At 30.4% G+C, this 17,570-nt stretch overlaps 1 protein-coding gene across 4 annotated transcripts in view; it reads left to right on the top strand.

Annotated features, from left to right (window-relative positions):
- USP25 (ubiquitin specific peptidase 25) overlaps positions 1-17,570 on the top strand; it is a 127,865-nt gene that overhangs the window by 98,265 nt on the left and 12,030 nt on the right. For all 4 annotated transcript variants that reach the window (XM_074361414.1, XM_045520796.2, XM_010960219.3 and 1 more), the window contains 3 exons: positions 9,350-9,528; positions 11,300-11,378; positions 14,741-14,820. In XM_074361414.1, the coding sequence (XP_074217515.1) occupies positions 9,350-9,528; positions 11,300-11,378; positions 14,741-14,820 (338 nt within the window). The remainder of the gene's footprint in view (positions 1-9,349; positions 9,529-11,299; positions 11,379-14,740; positions 14,821-17,570) is intronic.

Below are 17,570 nucleotides of genomic sequence, written 5' to 3'. Positions count from 1 at the left end.
AGTGATTCTTAGTTTATACATTTCCTGTTAAATTCTCTACCGTGGAATGTAAACAGTGAGCCGTCTTTCTTCTCCTGCCCCATATACATGCACTGACACACAGTTTTTAATCCCTCCATCTGCACACATGTGTGTCCATATGCGCATTTTTTTTTTAAAAAAAAAAACTTGTCATTTGATTAAATCAGAATTCTCAGCTTATATTGCTATTTCTATGTATGCTACTCAGGATTGAACTAAGTCATAAACATTATTACTTTTTTTCCTCAACTTTCATTTTCCTTGGAATTACCTGGGTTGTTTTGTTTTTTTGTTTTTTAGGGGTGTTTTTTTTTTTGTTTTTTTTTTGTTTGTTTGTTTGTTTAGTTTTTTGCTCCGTTCTTTGTCAGTTTTATCTTCTTGTGGAAGTCTTTAAGGAGCTTTTTGACCTGCTCCAGTCTATATTGGTTTTCCTTTATTCCTGGTTTACAACTAATGTCTTGAGATCTTTCACTGTCACCTTGGGAATGCCCTTTTCATCATGTGCTTTATGTATTTTCTATATCTCATTTATTTTTCTTTTTGATTTACCATCTGATTTTGATGCAGCTGAAAATCTCTGAAGTTTATATTTGTGTACATTTTCATTCAGCTGTAATTGAGGAATATATATGTGTGTAATCTTACGTGAATATTATCAGTTTATAATTAATATGTATTTTTAACATAGGTAAATGACTGGCATTTGGAAAGTTCTAGTAATATATGATTTCAGGAAATTTGTCATGTAAATAACAAAAGTAATATACAGAATGCGACCATTCAGTAATACAGAGGTGTCTTAAATAAAACTAATAATGACAGTCTCTGCTGGTGCCCTCTTGTAACCACGTCTAACATTCATATAACCTGTCAGGTTTTTACAGACATGCATATAGAGAATATAATTTTTTTTAACTTTTACTGTTCATACTATTTTGTAACTTACATCGCTCAGAAATATATTGTGGGCGTTCTTAAAGACACTATATCCACCACGTTATCTATACTACTTGCATTTAGTATTCTGTGGTATAGATGTACTCTCATTTATTATATGTTACCTTCTATGTGGAGAGTTATCCTATATTTTTTCCTTGTCTGCCATTTCTATTTAAATTAGTTTATGATACCTTTTTCTATAGAGAAGTTTTAAAAATACTGTACTTTCAAATCTTTCTCTCTTTTTCTGGATTCTGGAGTTTCATTGCTTTATAAAAAGTTTCCTTCAACCTAAAGTATTACAAATTTTCTGCAATATTTTCTTAAAACACTTTTCTTAATAAATGTTTATTTTATAAACTCAGATGTACCCTATTTACATTTAACTCACCAGCAATTTGTTTGGGCTTTCTGTAGCCTATATTAATTTTAAAAAAATGTTGCTTTTTTAATTTGGGGGCTGTCTTCCTCAGGTTTGATGTTTCGCTTATTTGAACTTCCCTGTTCTTCTTTTTCTGTGGTGTAGCCTGCATAGGAATTGACTACCATAAGAGTAAGTTAGAACTCACTCGTAAAACCCTATGAGCCTAGCCCCTTTGTTGGTTGTAGATCTTTTGACAGACTTTTGGTTCCTTCTACAGCAGTTTGACCTGTTTGATTGTTCTCTTGGTTTTTGTTTGTTTGTTTGGCAGTTGATTCTAATCATTATCAACATTCACTATTAAATTACAAAATACATACATAGCACAGAGTCTAAGATGATTATTGTTTCTGCCTTCCTTTGTTCCCTAAATCAGATATAGTATATTTTAAAATTTTCATTCATTTTAATGCTTAATTTATTATAAATTGAGGGAAAGATTTTTTTAAATATTTCTTTTATCCTGTCATATTCTCCAAAAAAATCTTTGTTGGGTTTATTTTATATTAGCTTTTTGACTATAAGAAGTTTTTCACTTCTGTGCCTATTTAAGTACTTCCAAATATGGATCTCCATGTGCATTATGATCAGACCAGTTTTTAAAATGTTATACGTGTTTGCCAGTAGTAAAACAATGTGATGAAAATGTTAACTTTATTACTGATAAGAAGGTAAGTTGGGAAATGAAACTTAGCATCTAGCTGGGTGAGTGGATTTGCTAAGGTTTAGCTTCTGAAGTAGGAAGTGTTACTAACCCAGTCAGTTGCAGTTACTGTTTTAATCACAGGGCTCCCACCTGGGAGTCTGCCTTGTAAACACAGAATATTAGAGAGTTAATAGGCAGGCAGATCTGGAAAAATAAACGAGGAAAGACACTTACCTGCGTCCTCCTCCTAAGCTGGCTTTATTTGTTAGGACTGGTTTTCACTGTTAACAGAAAATCCCAGAATTATAGTGGCTTAAAGAGAGAAATTTCTGTCATGTAAAAACAAAATCTAGAGAAAGGCAATGCAAGGCTACTATAATGAGCAAAAATAAAATCCAAAAGGAAAAAAAAAATAATATTCTCAGAGTAGTAGTTTCTTGTATGTGTATGTACAGGAGTGGGTGTGGGAGGGTCATATCGTACTTATAATCATGGGATTAGTGTAACTTTTTTCATTTACTTTGGAAGACATTAAAATGTCTTTTTTGTACATTTTTTGACTTTACCTATTAAAGTGCCCTTAGGATTTTAATGAAGTATTAATACTTCTGTATTATGAAACTTTTTTCCCTTACTGGTTGTTTCATTGCTTCATTAACAGTTGTTCCCAGTTGAGATAACTTTATTAGTCTTTCTTTTACTTTTAAAATGCCTATTATTACTCCCCTGTTTATTCAGTAGATATAAAAATATCTTTATTAAAATATAAAACATGCTGAAAAGTACACAGTTTGTGGGTTTACAGCTCAGTGAATTATCGCAGAGTACACATATCCATGTAACTACCAACCAGGCCAAGAAATAGAACATTACAGTATTCCAGAAATTACCTTTGTTACTCCTTCGTATCATTACACTCTCTTCCTGTTCCAAAGTAGATGTTGTCTGGACTTCTAACAACATAAGTTTTCTCGTTGAACTTTACATATTTGGAATCTTTTACTATAGATCCTTTTTTTGTCTAGCTACTTTTACTGAAGAACATGTTTGGGGCTTCATATATATTATTGGATAAAGTTGTAATTTGTTCATTCTCATTGTGGTATTCCATTGCATGACTACGCTATTATTCTTTTTCTTTCTGTTGATGAGCATATTCAAAAGGTATTTATTACCTGCTTATATCAAGGTACTGTCCTAAATCCAATGAATGTAGCTGGGGAAAAGATGGACTGAGTTCCTGACTTAATGAAGCTAATTTTCTAGGGGGAAGCAAACACTTATTAGATTTATAATCAGTATGATAAAGGGGACAGTTTGACATGATAGGAGAACATATAATGGAAAAACAAGTCTAGAGGGCTTCTTAGAGAAAGTGATATTTAAACAAATAAAATATACATATACCAAAACATGAAATGTAAACATTTCTCTCTTTTTAATTCTCATTCCACATTTAGCTTCCATTTATTCTTTCTTATATGTTCCCCTAGATAGACAGATGAGGCCGACATTCAGTACTCATTTGTACATTTATAATTTAAATAAAAATAGAAGTATGTGCTTTATACTTTTAGTTCTTTTTCATGTACTCTGGTGGATTATTCATGTCATGATTTGTACACTTATTTTTCATAGCTGTGTTTTGTTTTGAGAATATCAAAATTTATTTAAACATTCTTTTAGAGAAGAGCATCCCAATTTTTTCCATGTTATGACAAAACTGGGAAATAATGTATGTACAGCAGGGACAGATCTAGGAGTGTCTGGCCACCATAAAGGCTGATGGGTTTAACATCTCAGAATGTTTACAACTTATTCATGATCTAGATTAAGAAGTTGTGTCTGAAGTGAGCTGTTAAAAGCAAAGGCTCTATGGTCAGATGCCTAGATTTAAATCCTAGCTTTATCACTTAATAATGGTATGACCTTAGGCAATTTCTGAAATTATCAGGTCCAATTTTTTTTTATTTAAATGAGAAGTTATCTTGAGAATTAAATGAGATAACCTATGTAGAATCTTTGGATAATGTCACATAAAGAACCCTCAAAATTTTAACTTACCAGGTTTATCGTTACCATTACCATTTTTGTTTCTGGGTATTTGGATTATTTCCAGTATTTTTGTGAACATTCTTGTACATATATTATTGAAGACTCAAGTGAACATAGCAAAGTAGAATTGCCAAGTCAAAATGCTTGTAAATTTTAATTCACTTATTTAATTTAAGTAAGTAAATATATATTTGATTTATAAAATAAATTAATTAAAATTTAATACTGTTAAATTGGCTTCAGATAGTTACTATGTACTTTCATTGATGGTTATCTGACAAAATGACATAAAAAGGGTAATCCCATTATTTTATGTATCTTTGATCTTTAGTGAGGCTGAGTATCTCTATAAATTTTTTGTCAGTTGGTATTTCTTTAACTCTATCCATCTTTGCACATTTTTTATATTGGGTTTTTTTATTAGGTTGAACATTTGATCTGCTAAGAAATTTGATTCATCTATAATTTGCAGATTGTATTTTGTGGTTTGTCATTTATCTTCAAATTTGCTTTTGGTATCTTAACTATACAGAATTTTTTTAATCTTATAAAATACAACAGTTTTTTAATAGATTGGAGGTTATGTGATCACATCGAAAATTATGCAATTTTTTAATTCTAGTAGTTTCATGATTTTAATTTTTAATTCCTAGATAATAGGATTTCAGTTTTCTCCAAATAGAGAAATATCCAAATAGTCCAAACATAGCATTTTGACTGATGGATTCTCTGCATCCTGACTTAAAATACTGTCTTTATTGGATATTAAATCCTATTTATAAGTGAGTCTCTTTGGGTCTCTCTATTCTACTGATTATTTTTCTATTTAAACACTACACCTATTTACATTATAGTACATTTGTAATATACTTTGACTTTTTTAGGAAAAACACTTTATTTTTCTTCTTTTGTAAATGGAAAATTTGGCAAATCTCATTTTTTCTTTTTTGATAATTTTTAGAACCAGTTACCACCTGCCTCTCCAAATCCTTTCAGAATTTGATTGTACTTCCATTATATTATATATTAAGTTATGGTGAGGTGGCTAATTAAATTTTCAGTATTTTGAGTCCTCCCAGAAAGAAACATGATATACCTCTTCACTTTTTTGGTCCTCTGTTAATGTCCTTTAATAAGGCTGTAGTTTTACCTCATAATGCTCCCAACATCATGTGTAATTTAATCTTAGATGTATAAAAATTATTTGTTTCTCTGAATTGAGTCATTTATCCTCTTTTAATATTAAATTAATGGGAGAACTAATTTTATTTATTTACATTGTATCCATTTACCTTATTGAATCCTTTATTTTTTCTAACAATTTTTTAGTTGATTATTTCAGTAAACTGCCTCCCAATAGTTATCTCATTATTGGGATAATTTCCATTATATTTATTTCTTATTTTATTTCTGGTTTTATTATGTTGACCAGACTTTTCAGAATACAGTTAAATATTAAAATAATGGTAGTAAACTCTTATGTTTAGGTCCTGAGTTTAATGGGAATCTTTCTAGTGTTTTATTACTAATAGAACTTTTAGTATTGTTTTTTTTTATAGATCCTCCCTTATAAAAATTTAAAAACACTTTTTTTTAATTTACAGGTCAGAGTTTAACTTAAGCTGATCGGTGTTGGAATTTTGATTTTTTTTTTTTAAATGCATCTGTTTGAGACACTGAACAGGTTTCTTCTTAATCTTTAATCCTTGGGAAGTAAAGTTCTTATATTCATCTTTCTTGTTTTTTTTAATCATTGTAAACACTATCTGTTCCTGTATATTCTTTTTGTACACAAGATAGTTTATCAAAAATGGACTTGGGTCTTAGCATCTATGTTCATAAACAAAATTGATCTATAGTTTCTTGTTTTAATATTGGTCAATTTTTGATATTCAGATTATACTAGTCTCGTAAATCATTAAGGAGACTTTTTGCCTTTTTTAGACTCTGGAGCAGTTCAGATAGCATAGAAATCATCTGATCTTTGAAGATTTGACATAACAGCACGGCTGTATAACAATATGGGCCTGAATCCTTTGTTGGGTGTAGATCTTAGGCAGTCTTTTCAGTTAACTCTAGTTTTGCAGGTCTTTTCAGTTTTTCTGCCTCTTAAAGTAATTCTGGTAACTTGTATTTTCCTAGATGATTTTTTAATAAAGATCTTATAGTTTATTGGCATAAAGTTACATGTATTATTCTTTTCTAAATTTTAAAACTTTTCTGCTGTATTTTTGATATCACCTTTCTTATTTCTTATGTTATTTGCTCCAATTTTTTGGTCTTTTATTCTGCTTTTTGGAAAGAAAAAGCCTTTGGTGTTCTTTAATCCAGTTGACACACTATTTTATTTCTTCTCCTTTATTTTGGTTTATTTTCTTTTTCTAGCTTCGTGAAATAAATTTTATTCTATATTGTTCAAGTTATAATTTTCTTTTTACTACCAATCTGACTGTGTCCTGTGGGTTTTGAAATCTCATATTCCCAATATTAATATAATTTTGATTCCTCTGGGCCAAGAATTTTTAAATTCCTAAGTGTTTCATTCCTATTTGTATTATTACACTGTGGTCAAAGAATATACCCTGTATGATTCTGATCCTCTAGAATTTGAAGTAGATTTTCTTCATCTCTTGATACACTGTCAGCTTTTAAAATATAGTCCATAAACGTTTAAGAACTATATTCTCTGTCTCTCTGTCTCTCTGTCTCCTCTCTCTCAACTCACCTAACCTTATTTTAGAGGTAAGATCATTAAGATTTGGAGAACTTTCTGACATATTTTATGTCACAATTAGTAAATGATATGTCTGGCTTTCTGGATTTTACTCTAGCTGATTTTCCCTTAGATCTTCTGCCTCCGGAGTATACTGTACATATGTATATTTGATATTTTCTAATGTATGCATTTACTTACATCAGAATAGTCTAAGAGGTTATAAATTTGGAGTATGTTTTATAATTTAGAAAAGTAGAAAAAGTCTGGGTAGAAATCATTTGAAAGAGTTCAGCAGAGAAAGACTTCAACTGGTCCCACTGAATGGGTCCTGTGTGGCTTAATGGGCATAGAGAAACAAAGGCACGTGTGCATTTGTGGGAGATGAACCTGACCTCAGTGGAAGAGTTACAAGAAATAAGAGCAAATAGGTAACTTTGGGCCTGATTAGTAGGACTATGTTAAAGGTCTGGTGAAAAGGAAATAAATTAAATATGAAGCAGCTCCATCACCTAATGGCCAGTATCACATTTCATTTTGCAAATATGTGTGGTTCCATTGCAGTATCTGTAACAGTTAAAATAGTTACCTTCATAGGCAGCCAAAAAATACGGAACAAAAATAATTCTAGAACACGAGTCTGAGAATGTAGTACGGGGCAAATATAGCAGCTCTGCAGGGTTAACTTTACTCCTAACAGTAGATTATGTAGAGTTCTCCTAAATATACCAGTGTGGAACATCTGTTGGAAATTTGAAGGAATAGATATTATTGCAGTATTTTTTAAGTCAGAAAATTTCTTGAGAAGGAAGTTCATAAACAAAAGGAAAAATGTGGTATCTTGTGTTTGAAAAATTACTCCTAGAAATTCAGAAGTGCCTTTATACCTCTGCTGGTTTAATAAAACACTTATAGATTGTGACTTTGGCATTTACTTACTAAAATTAGGAGAATCTTAAATAGGGCAAAATCAAGAGATAAACATAGTCTTAGAGTAAAAGAAGATCTATATTCCAGCTCTCTAATAGAGATCTGTTGCTATTTATAAAAACAAATCATGGCCTCTATTTTGAAAGCAGATGGGAGAAAGAATAGCCATTGGTGTTGTAAGTCTTTATGTCTAAGTCTTCAGTATTACTTAAGAGACAAATTTGTTTTTAATTTGCTCATACTAATTTTGGCCAGAAGCGTGACATCTGAAATGTTTAAATATTTAAAAACCTAATAGTTGATGACAGTCATCGTCTAAGGATCATAATAAGGAAGAACAGTTCTTGATTGTTTTTATTTTACATTTATTCTCAAATTCAGTATAGTTTGGTTATTAGATGAACATGTGCCTTTTATCAAATTGAGAAAATAGGAAGATTATAAAGAGTTTATAAATGAAGCATGCAGAGAAGTAGTCGTGATCATCTTACATGTCAAAATATCGTTAAATTTTCATGGCTATTTTAAACCACAACAGTAAGACTTAAGAATGTGTATATTCAAAGAAAATTGGAGTAATTTATTTTATCTGTAGAGTAATTATCTTATTCTATTTATAATACTAAGCGAAATAGGACTTATTTGCCTCCTCTTTAATGAAATATAAGTATAACTAAAATATTTCACTTAATGTTTTTCGGTTACATTTTCTTCTATAAAATACAGTCACATAGGTGGTAGGATCTGGAGGGCCAAGAGTTGCTTAAGAAAGACATGCAATTAAAGAAGAAGAAAAAAACCTTTCCAATAGAATGGACTTTTTGTAATATATTTTGTATGTAGCCCCAAATCTTCTGTAGTTAATGAAGCTAGAATTTAGATGTGTCTAATATAAATGAATATTTTTTAAATGTTACCTTTAATAATATGGGCTTCTTACACAGCAGTGTATGATGTATAAGTCTGCACATATTTCTCTATGAGCAAATATTTTTTAAGTCATTTGCTCATGTATGGAAACATGCATTAGTATTTATTATAATCCATTATAATATTAGTTTGAACTCTAAGGTGTTTTCTATTTATAAATAAAAAGTAAGTTCAAATATCAAGGTAGTAATAGTGATAATATTCATTAATAACTACACTGATAAAATTCAACTGTTTTTGAAAAAATAAAAATTTTATTTTATGGTAACTACAAAGCTTGCTTTTTCACCCCTTATTTGTGAACTGCACAGCTTAAAGTTAATTGTGGTGATATTATTATGCATTCAAGAGCCAGCCATTTTCTTCTAGACATGAGTATTCTAGGGAACTGTATTTCAGCCCTAGAATTAGGGATATTAGAGATATACTAGATAGGAGATAAGTTGTACTTCAGTCTTATAATGCTTCTGAATAGACTTTGACCAGGCTCTGTTAAGTTTTACAAAATTTCCCACATCATGAACTTGGATGTATTAAAACTATGGAACATAGGACACTATTCTTAGATGTACTACCTTGTGTCTAGTTCTTTAAAAAGAAAAAAAAAAGTTTGAATGTAAGAATAATTAAGTTATAATATTGAAGGATTTTGATTATTATAATTAACCCAAATTGGCATTTTGTTATTTTCTAGGCAATTAAGTTGGAATATTCAAGGTTGGTTAAATTGGCCCAAGAAGATACCCCACCAGAAACAGACTATCGTTTACATCATGTAGTAGTCTACTTTATCCAGAATCAGGCACCAAAGAAAATCATTGAGAAAACATTGCTAGAACAATTTGGAGATAGAAATTTGAGTTTTGATGAAAGGTAATTTGAAAATGTTAAATACATAATTCATATGCTCACATTGTCCTTGTCTTTTTTGTGGTTCCCAGCGCAATTTTTGAATATTTATTTTACACAGACACAGACATATTTCAATAAATAAAGCACAAAATCTGACTTTATTTAAGTCAAACAGTTGTTGTGTAACTTATCTGGAGTTTATGATCATGACCTTTAAAAGTCTGAACTAAAAATAATTTAGACAATTTTAGTACATCTTAATTGTGAACCAAGGTGCTAAGCTAAGCAATATAAGGATACTCAGAAGAGTGTAATACAGTCACTGAACTTGGGGACCTTTAGGGAAGTAAAGATCTTCTTAAACTCTGCACCGTGGATATTTTGGGTCAAATGATTCTTTGTTTTGGGGGCCTGTCCTTTAATTTTTAGGATATTAAACAATACTCGTGGCCTCTGCTCACTAAATGCCAGTAGTACTTTCCAAATGGTGACAACTCAGAATGTCTCCAGATACTGCCAGGTATCCCTCGAGGAAGCAAAATCATCTTTGTTAGAGGGTCATTGGAGAAAAGTAATTAATCATATATATAAATGAAATAAATATCCTCTGATATAGAGAGGGCTTAGAATGGTTAATACCAAAATATATTTTCTTTTAGAAACTCCTATAAAGCTAATTATTAATGTTAAAGATTAAAATTTAATCTGTTAGAATCAATACCATTAAAAAATTTTAAGCCTCTGGTAAAGATCCAAAGTACTGAAAAGTTATTTTAGAATATAGAAACATTTATGCTATCTTGGTCTTTGTAAACACATTTTAATTCTGAAATAAATGATTATCCTTTCATGAGTGTCTCAAAAATACTGAATTAAAAATATAGGTAGTAGAAGAGTATATGAAGAAAAAACAAACCATCTAGGAATAATTTCTGCCTTACCATGTGTCTACTGTGAAATTTAGGGTTAAGTAAAATAACACAAGTAATTGTTTTCAATGCTATCTGGTAAACAGTAGTTGCTCACAGTGTTGGTTATACTACTTTTATTAGTGATAGTATTGGCATCATTTATTTTGTTACATGTGGCTATGAAGAGCTCAGAAATATGACAGATTATGACCCTCATCTAGGCTATCAGTGTACTATGTTCTAATGACTATATACTATTGAATTTGAGGAAGATATAGAGTACTCACATTGACTTTTCAGTCTTTTGAAGTTATGTGCCTGGTGACTGCAAATAGTCAGTGTGTTTTGATAGATTTCATTTCTCTTGTGCATGAAATACAGAATAAAATGTGTGATAACTAAAGATATTTTGGGGAGATTTCTTTAGCAATGATTCTGTTCATAAAATCTAATAGAATGTTCCCATTCTTACCTGAAATGATAGGCACATTTTAGGTTCCTTTTTACTATTTATGAATAATACTATTTGGGAGAAAAAAGATTTTATGGCTCTTGAACTTGCTTAATAGATAGATATTATAAAAATTTTTCATTTTTTTGTGTATGCCATCTTTATTAATAGAATATAATTCAAAAGCCATATGTAAATATAACATGGAGAATTTGAATTATCTTTATATATTTGTAACTATCCAACATTGTGGTCCAAAAACACATTTTTCATTTACGTTATTTGGGAGTTATTTTCCTCAAAAAAATATTGCTCTGTGACAGTGGATTTCATTTTTATAAGTGTTGAATAGTTTAGTTTTGTATAATACACATTTTTCAGTTTTTATGGCTTTTACTCTTGATTTAGAAATACGTTTCTTTTATTAAAGGTGTCACAACATAATGAAAGTTGCTCAAGCCAAAATTGAAATGATAAAACCAGAAGAAGTAAACTTGGAGGAATATGAGGTAATGTACCTTTTGAGAGACTGAACTATAGATTGAGAAGTTCTATAGTTCATTAATCTTTCATTTCAGCACGACTAAGCACATGCGAAAATTCAACACAGGGAAATGTAAGGGTTCATAGCTAGCAGGTTTTATCTTGGTTAATAGAATCTACATTCTTAAATGCTCTACTATGCTAAATCTCTGCTATATTTTTTCTTTGTGTGCTTCATCAGGTATTTTGGGGGAAGTTAGAAATTCATTTTAACTATTGTATGCCATATATTATATTTGTCATTATTGGACAGTGTTGTATGTGAGAGAGCACACACACATGAGTACTCATATTATGCTTGTAATTTTTTGTGCACAGAATTCTCTTTGTGTTAACTTTGGCTTAAAAATTAGTATTTTTTTAAAGTTAACAGTTTAGACACCTGGTACTTTTTCAAAGTTTTAAATTTAGTATTATCCATTGTCTTTATTTTATTTTATAAATCTGGTAAATTTTAACTTGTTTTCATGAGTGCCTTTGATTAATGTTTGGTCCCATTTACAAACTTAATGCTTCAGATTCCCTTAAACAATTAGTGTAATTCGCCACATTATCAGATAAAAGAAAGGATACAGAAAACATTCATTTTTGGTCATAACTCTAAGCTAACCTGGTAACTACTTTAATCTGCTAAAGAGTGTCTTGAAAAACAAAAATAACAAAACTACCTAAATAAAACTAAATATCATGTAGAAATGTGAACATTGAAAGCTTTCCTTTTGTGATCAGGAAAAAGACAGGGATGCCTGCCATCACTGTGTCTATTCAGAATTGTACTGTAAGTTCAAACGGGACAGTTAGGCAATGAAAATAAAGCAGAAAGTAAGACTGGAAAAGAAGAAACAGAGTTATTATTTGCAGGTTTTATATCTAGAAAATACAAACAAGATTTACAGATAAATGTATTGGAACTAATAAGAGAGCTTTGTAACATGCAAATCTATGTCAAATATCAGTTTTATTCCTTTATATCAGTAACAAATAATCAAATAGGATTTTTTAAGAATGATACTGTTTTCAGTAGTATTCAAAACTATGGAAAACCTAGATGTAAACTTAGCGTAAAATGTGCTTGACTTTAGGAGACATTAAAGAAGACCTAAGCAAATAGATATATGTATCATGTTTGGAAAACTTGGTATTGTAAAGATGTCAGTTTTCCCCAAAATGGTTTATTAATTCAGTGCAGTTTCTATCAAACTTCTAGCAAGTTGTTTTATGAGAGTTAGTAAGCTGATTCAGGAATTTTTTGGGAAGTGCAGAGGATCTCACTCTAGGCCTGACATTCTTGACGAACAAGGTAGAAAGGCTTTTTCTGCTTAAAATCAAAACATAGTATCTTAACCTTTATGCTTTTTAATAATACTAGCATAGCATAGGTAAATTTGAACAATAAAACAGCATAAAAAAATCTAAGAACATAGCCAGAAGTAATTGGATACACAATACACACTAGAGACAGCAAGCAAATTGGTTGCTAACTCTACCCTTGTCCCCAAGATCCAAGTTACATGTGACTTGATTTTTAATTGTGATTTGATTCTGCAGTCCCTTCACAAGTTTGCTTCATCAGATTGGATTCAGCGTATTTTTATTCTGAAACTTCTCACATCTTTTCTAACTGCAGAGCCATTAAATATTATAGGTATTTACATGACATGTTTTTTGATTCTGTATATCCCATATATATCCTATATATCCCATATATATTTGTCTTGCTCTAAGTCACATGTCAGCAAACCTTGGCCCTCAGACCAAATCCAGCTCACCACCACCTGCTTTTATAAATAAAGTTTTATTGGAACATAAGCCATTTGTTTATGTATTGCGTATAAAGGTTTTACAATTGCAGAGTCGAGTAACTGCAGTAGAAACTGAATGGCCTGCAAAGCCTAAGACATTTACCATCTAGCCCTTTACAGAAAATGTTTACCTATTCACAATTTCTAAGGTGATTCTAATGATAACAAGGTGGTAATTTGAATACTTTCCCCAGAAAAGCTAACTTTAGACTTGTAAGACAAATTTTGCCTTTGTTAATAAGCTCTACTAATAGTATGAAAATTATGCCTTTTAAAATTAAAAACTAAAATGATTTAAGTGCAAGGAAAGTGTAGAATATAGTTGGCTAATAACTGGTCTATATGTTTCTTACTTTCATTTGCTTATAATATATATATAAAAGCTGTCACACTTTTATTATCAATGTCTTTTAAGTTAGTCCTGTATTGAATTTTACTTATGATTTTCCTTGAATCAATTTTTATTCAGTAAGTTAAAAAAAATCCTGATTTTTATTGTTTTCTAGAGTTACAGGATGTCTGTTCTGAATTATTTAGTCCTATTACTTGCCCACTAATTTGGGTTTTTTGGAGGAAGGGGCTATGAAATGTGAAATGCATCTGTCTTTCACTACATTTCAGATGAAAAGAATATTCAGCTACCACATTTAAAATTTAACAGAAATTTGGCAAAATCAAACGATTAAATAAATTCATTATTATATAACATTTTTCTTTTTCTTTCAGTTCCTTAAAATCCTGCTTCAAATAACAGTTTTCAAGCTTTGTTTCATATTAAAGTAGTAGCTTCATTTCCCTTCTGCATTCTATGTGATGTAGATCTATAACAGTATTTTTAAATTTAACTGTATTTGTTTTGCATTGTATGAGTTTCGATGTACAGCATAGTGATTCAGTATGTTTGCAGATTTACTCCATTAAAAGTCATTACAAGATAATGACTGTAGTTTCCTATGCTATACAGTATATACTTGCTGCTTATCTTTTTTATACATAGTAGTTTTTGTCTCTTAATTCCATGTTCCTATCTTGTCCCTCCCCCATTGCCTCTCCCTGCTGATAATAGTATGAAGTTTCCTCAAAAAATTAAAAATACAACTACGATATAATCCAGCAGTTCCACTCCTGGGTATACATCTGAAAAAAAAAAAAACACTAATTCTAAAAGATGGATGCACCCCAGTGATCTGTAATAATATTTTAATAGTAAGCTTTCACACTGAAGAATTTTTGAGAGATGACCTACCTGATTGATTATCTTGCCTTTGTATTTCTCTTATCTTCTAGTGAGGTCTTCATTGTTTAATTCCTCATCAATGTCTAATAATTTTTCATTTATTGTTATACTGGTAAACAGTTTTGTATGTCAGAAATTGAAATCTTGATTTAGGTCTAGTGTAATTTTAAACTCTTTGATTCTGTTCATTCAAATCATTATTAGAACAGGGTATTAACTTTATGAGCCATTGTCATTGTAGTTTTAATATCTTACTCTATATTCCTTTAATGTTTTCTTTCACCTACAGGAGTGGCATCAGGATTATAGGAAATTCAGGGAAACAACCATGTATCTCATAATTGGGCTAGAAAATTTTCAAGGAGAAAGGTAAGGCAAAATGGACAGACATGAAAAGAAGAGCTTAATTTTTGTACTTGATTCTATTCAGATGTGACCTCATCTATAGAAAAGATTTTATTCACGATATATATTCAGTAACCTTTTTTTTATTTTAGAACAGTGTTAGATTTACAGGGAAATTGCAGAGTTAATACAAAAAGTTTCCATATACCCCACATATGATATATTTTCCACTTTAAATTAAATCTGTAAGGTTGGCATTAGTATCATTGTCTTTATCAGCTGTCAAGCACTACAGTTGAAGGTTAGGATGGAATAGGATTAGATTGAAACCTAGAAGTTTGCCAGGGACCAGAGAAGCTGCTAACCTAGCAAATAGAATTCTCTGTATTCTCCAACATCTGCCTTCAGTCACTAGCCTTTTTGCTAATCTTTCTGAGTTTAATCTGACTTCAGATCAGACATAGTGTTTCTAATGTCTTTGTCTGAACTTCCAGGTACTGTAAAAAAAAAAAAAAATAGCTGTAGAAAACTTATCGTTTGTCTACTAAATATTGTGACTGTAAATATTTTAGATTACTTTTCATACACATTATAGAAGGTTTTAAAAGAATGTCTGCTTTTTAAATTTTAATGTTATAATTAATTAAGTTCTAGTCATTGTGTAATTTATAAGATAATTTGCTTTGGTCACTGAAGTAGAAAACTATTTTGATCAGTAGCTCCATTTTATAAATTAATATTTTGGTCAAAGTTTTATTTCTTTAGTAGGAATATTCCAATTTGCTAAGGAATTTTGGGGATTAATGTTTCTGAGAAAATACTAACATGATCTTACAATTGAATAGAGTGCCTAAAAAGCATTTCCATTTTATAGGAAAAAAAAAACAAAAAAACAGAAAAGTGGTCTCTGCAGAGATGCAGTAATCTGTCAAGGTCACACAACTAACTAGGGAGAGAAAAAATTAAAATAGAGACTTCTATATTCTTGTATAATTTAATGAAATCAGATAAGGATCAGTAAGAATTAAAAAGTTGAAAATCACTTTCTTGCTTTTTGCAGAGCTTCTACATTAGCTGCTCTTAGCTGACATTCGCCAAAGGACTTCAGTATAACTTAGAATTATGTTTAAATTTCATAATATGCTTATTCTCAAATATATTCTTGTTTAGGAAGTGAATACTTTTAGTATAGCAAATGTTTATTAAGTTAGACAACTTGAAAATTAGTAATGGTGACAGTCTTTATGGAATATCATGAAAAGAAATGTTAATTTTACCGCTTTAACTATGACAGTTACCATAGCTAACTGTACAAAACATTGCCAAAAAATTCTGTCAGACTTGTTTTTCATGAAAACATAACACTTGAAAGCCATGAATTGAATATTTATTGACAGGCCATTGTTACTTCTGTGAGTAGTGAAATGCAATCATGTTTTTAGGAACCAAGATTTTACAGTAGTATAAATGGAAGATAAATCAGAATTTGGTGACTGGACTGCTGGATTTTATTCTGACTTAACTTGAAAATATATTTGTAAGCGCTTTAAAGCTTGATAAAATGTGGAACATTTTGTGTACCTCACTAGAAAATTGGAACAAGGTCATGATTTCGGAACTATTCCCAGAGAGATGACTCAGGTCTGGAAAGCCAGATATGAATGTCATTCAGGGGAGACCTTTTTAACAGGAAACTTAATAGATATAAAAGAAAAGGTGGACGTGCCAGCAAACTGCCTCAACTTGGTGGCATGAAACAATGCTTAATATTATTATCACTCTCTTCTTTTTTTTTCTTTTACAAATAAAACAAACAGAAAGCTTTAGTTGAAATTATGCCCATATTATTTCAAAATAAAATTCATATCCTTAAGTTTTTTCAAAAACAAATTCCTAGGAAAAGCCATTTTCAAAAATTGTTTTAAAGAACTTATTTTCAGGTATATAATTTGTCATAAATGTGTCCATTAATTTCCATGTAATTCTACATTTAACATTTGAACCATAAAACTAACTTGTATCTGAGCACCTGAAATTAAATAATAAACAGCAACACTGACAGTATAACCTAGAGTTCTAAAATATTGTTTTCTGTATAATATTTCATTTTTTAGGATGTTGTATTTTTCTGAATTTATGAGAAGATATGCTGTTTTTGGAAAAACTGACACAAAAAAAGATATCTTAAAATATCTTTCATATTTCAGCTATACAAATATATAGCTGTATATATTTTTCCTACAGCATGTTAGAAGAAGAATAATTATTTTAGAGGCAAATACAGTACTCAAACATCCCCTCCTCCCTTTTTAAAACCAGGTTTGAGCATTATAAGGTCTAGACTTATGTTGATATAACGTATTAATGTTCTTTGAATATAAAACAAAGGCCTAACCCTGCATTTTGCTTTCATGTTAGTGTTTTCTTTTGTTTGTATCCCACTAGATTCTCCAGACTTAGAAGCATTTTTTTCCCTTTCTCCTTTCCCTGTCTCTTTTGAATATTCTCCGCTCTGTTACATTTTTCTCAGTGACTAGAGCTGTGCCTGCACATAGGAAAAAATCTGAGTGAAAAATAGTCACCTAATGAATCAAATGATGTTTGTGATAAAGAAACGAAGTAACCCGGTTTTTCCCTCAAACAAAAATGGCATTATGTTGTTAAAAATGTAGTTTGTTGACTTTCACATCAGTCTTAATTTTGAGTCCAAATGGAAGGCATTGGGAAAATAAATACTAAAGAAGACCGAAGGAACTTTCTGAATTAGTCAATTA

The sequence above is a fragment of the Camelus bactrianus genome, chromosome 1 (genome assembly GCF_048773025.1).
Source record: "Camelus bactrianus isolate YW-2024 breed Bactrian camel chromosome 1, ASM4877302v1, whole genome shotgun sequence".
Taxonomy (NCBI): domain Eukaryota; kingdom Metazoa; phylum Chordata; class Mammalia; order Artiodactyla; family Camelidae; genus Camelus; species Camelus bactrianus.
The sequence above is the reverse complement of the archived record's forward strand: the minus strand, read 5'-3'. Positions and strand labels throughout refer to the sequence as shown.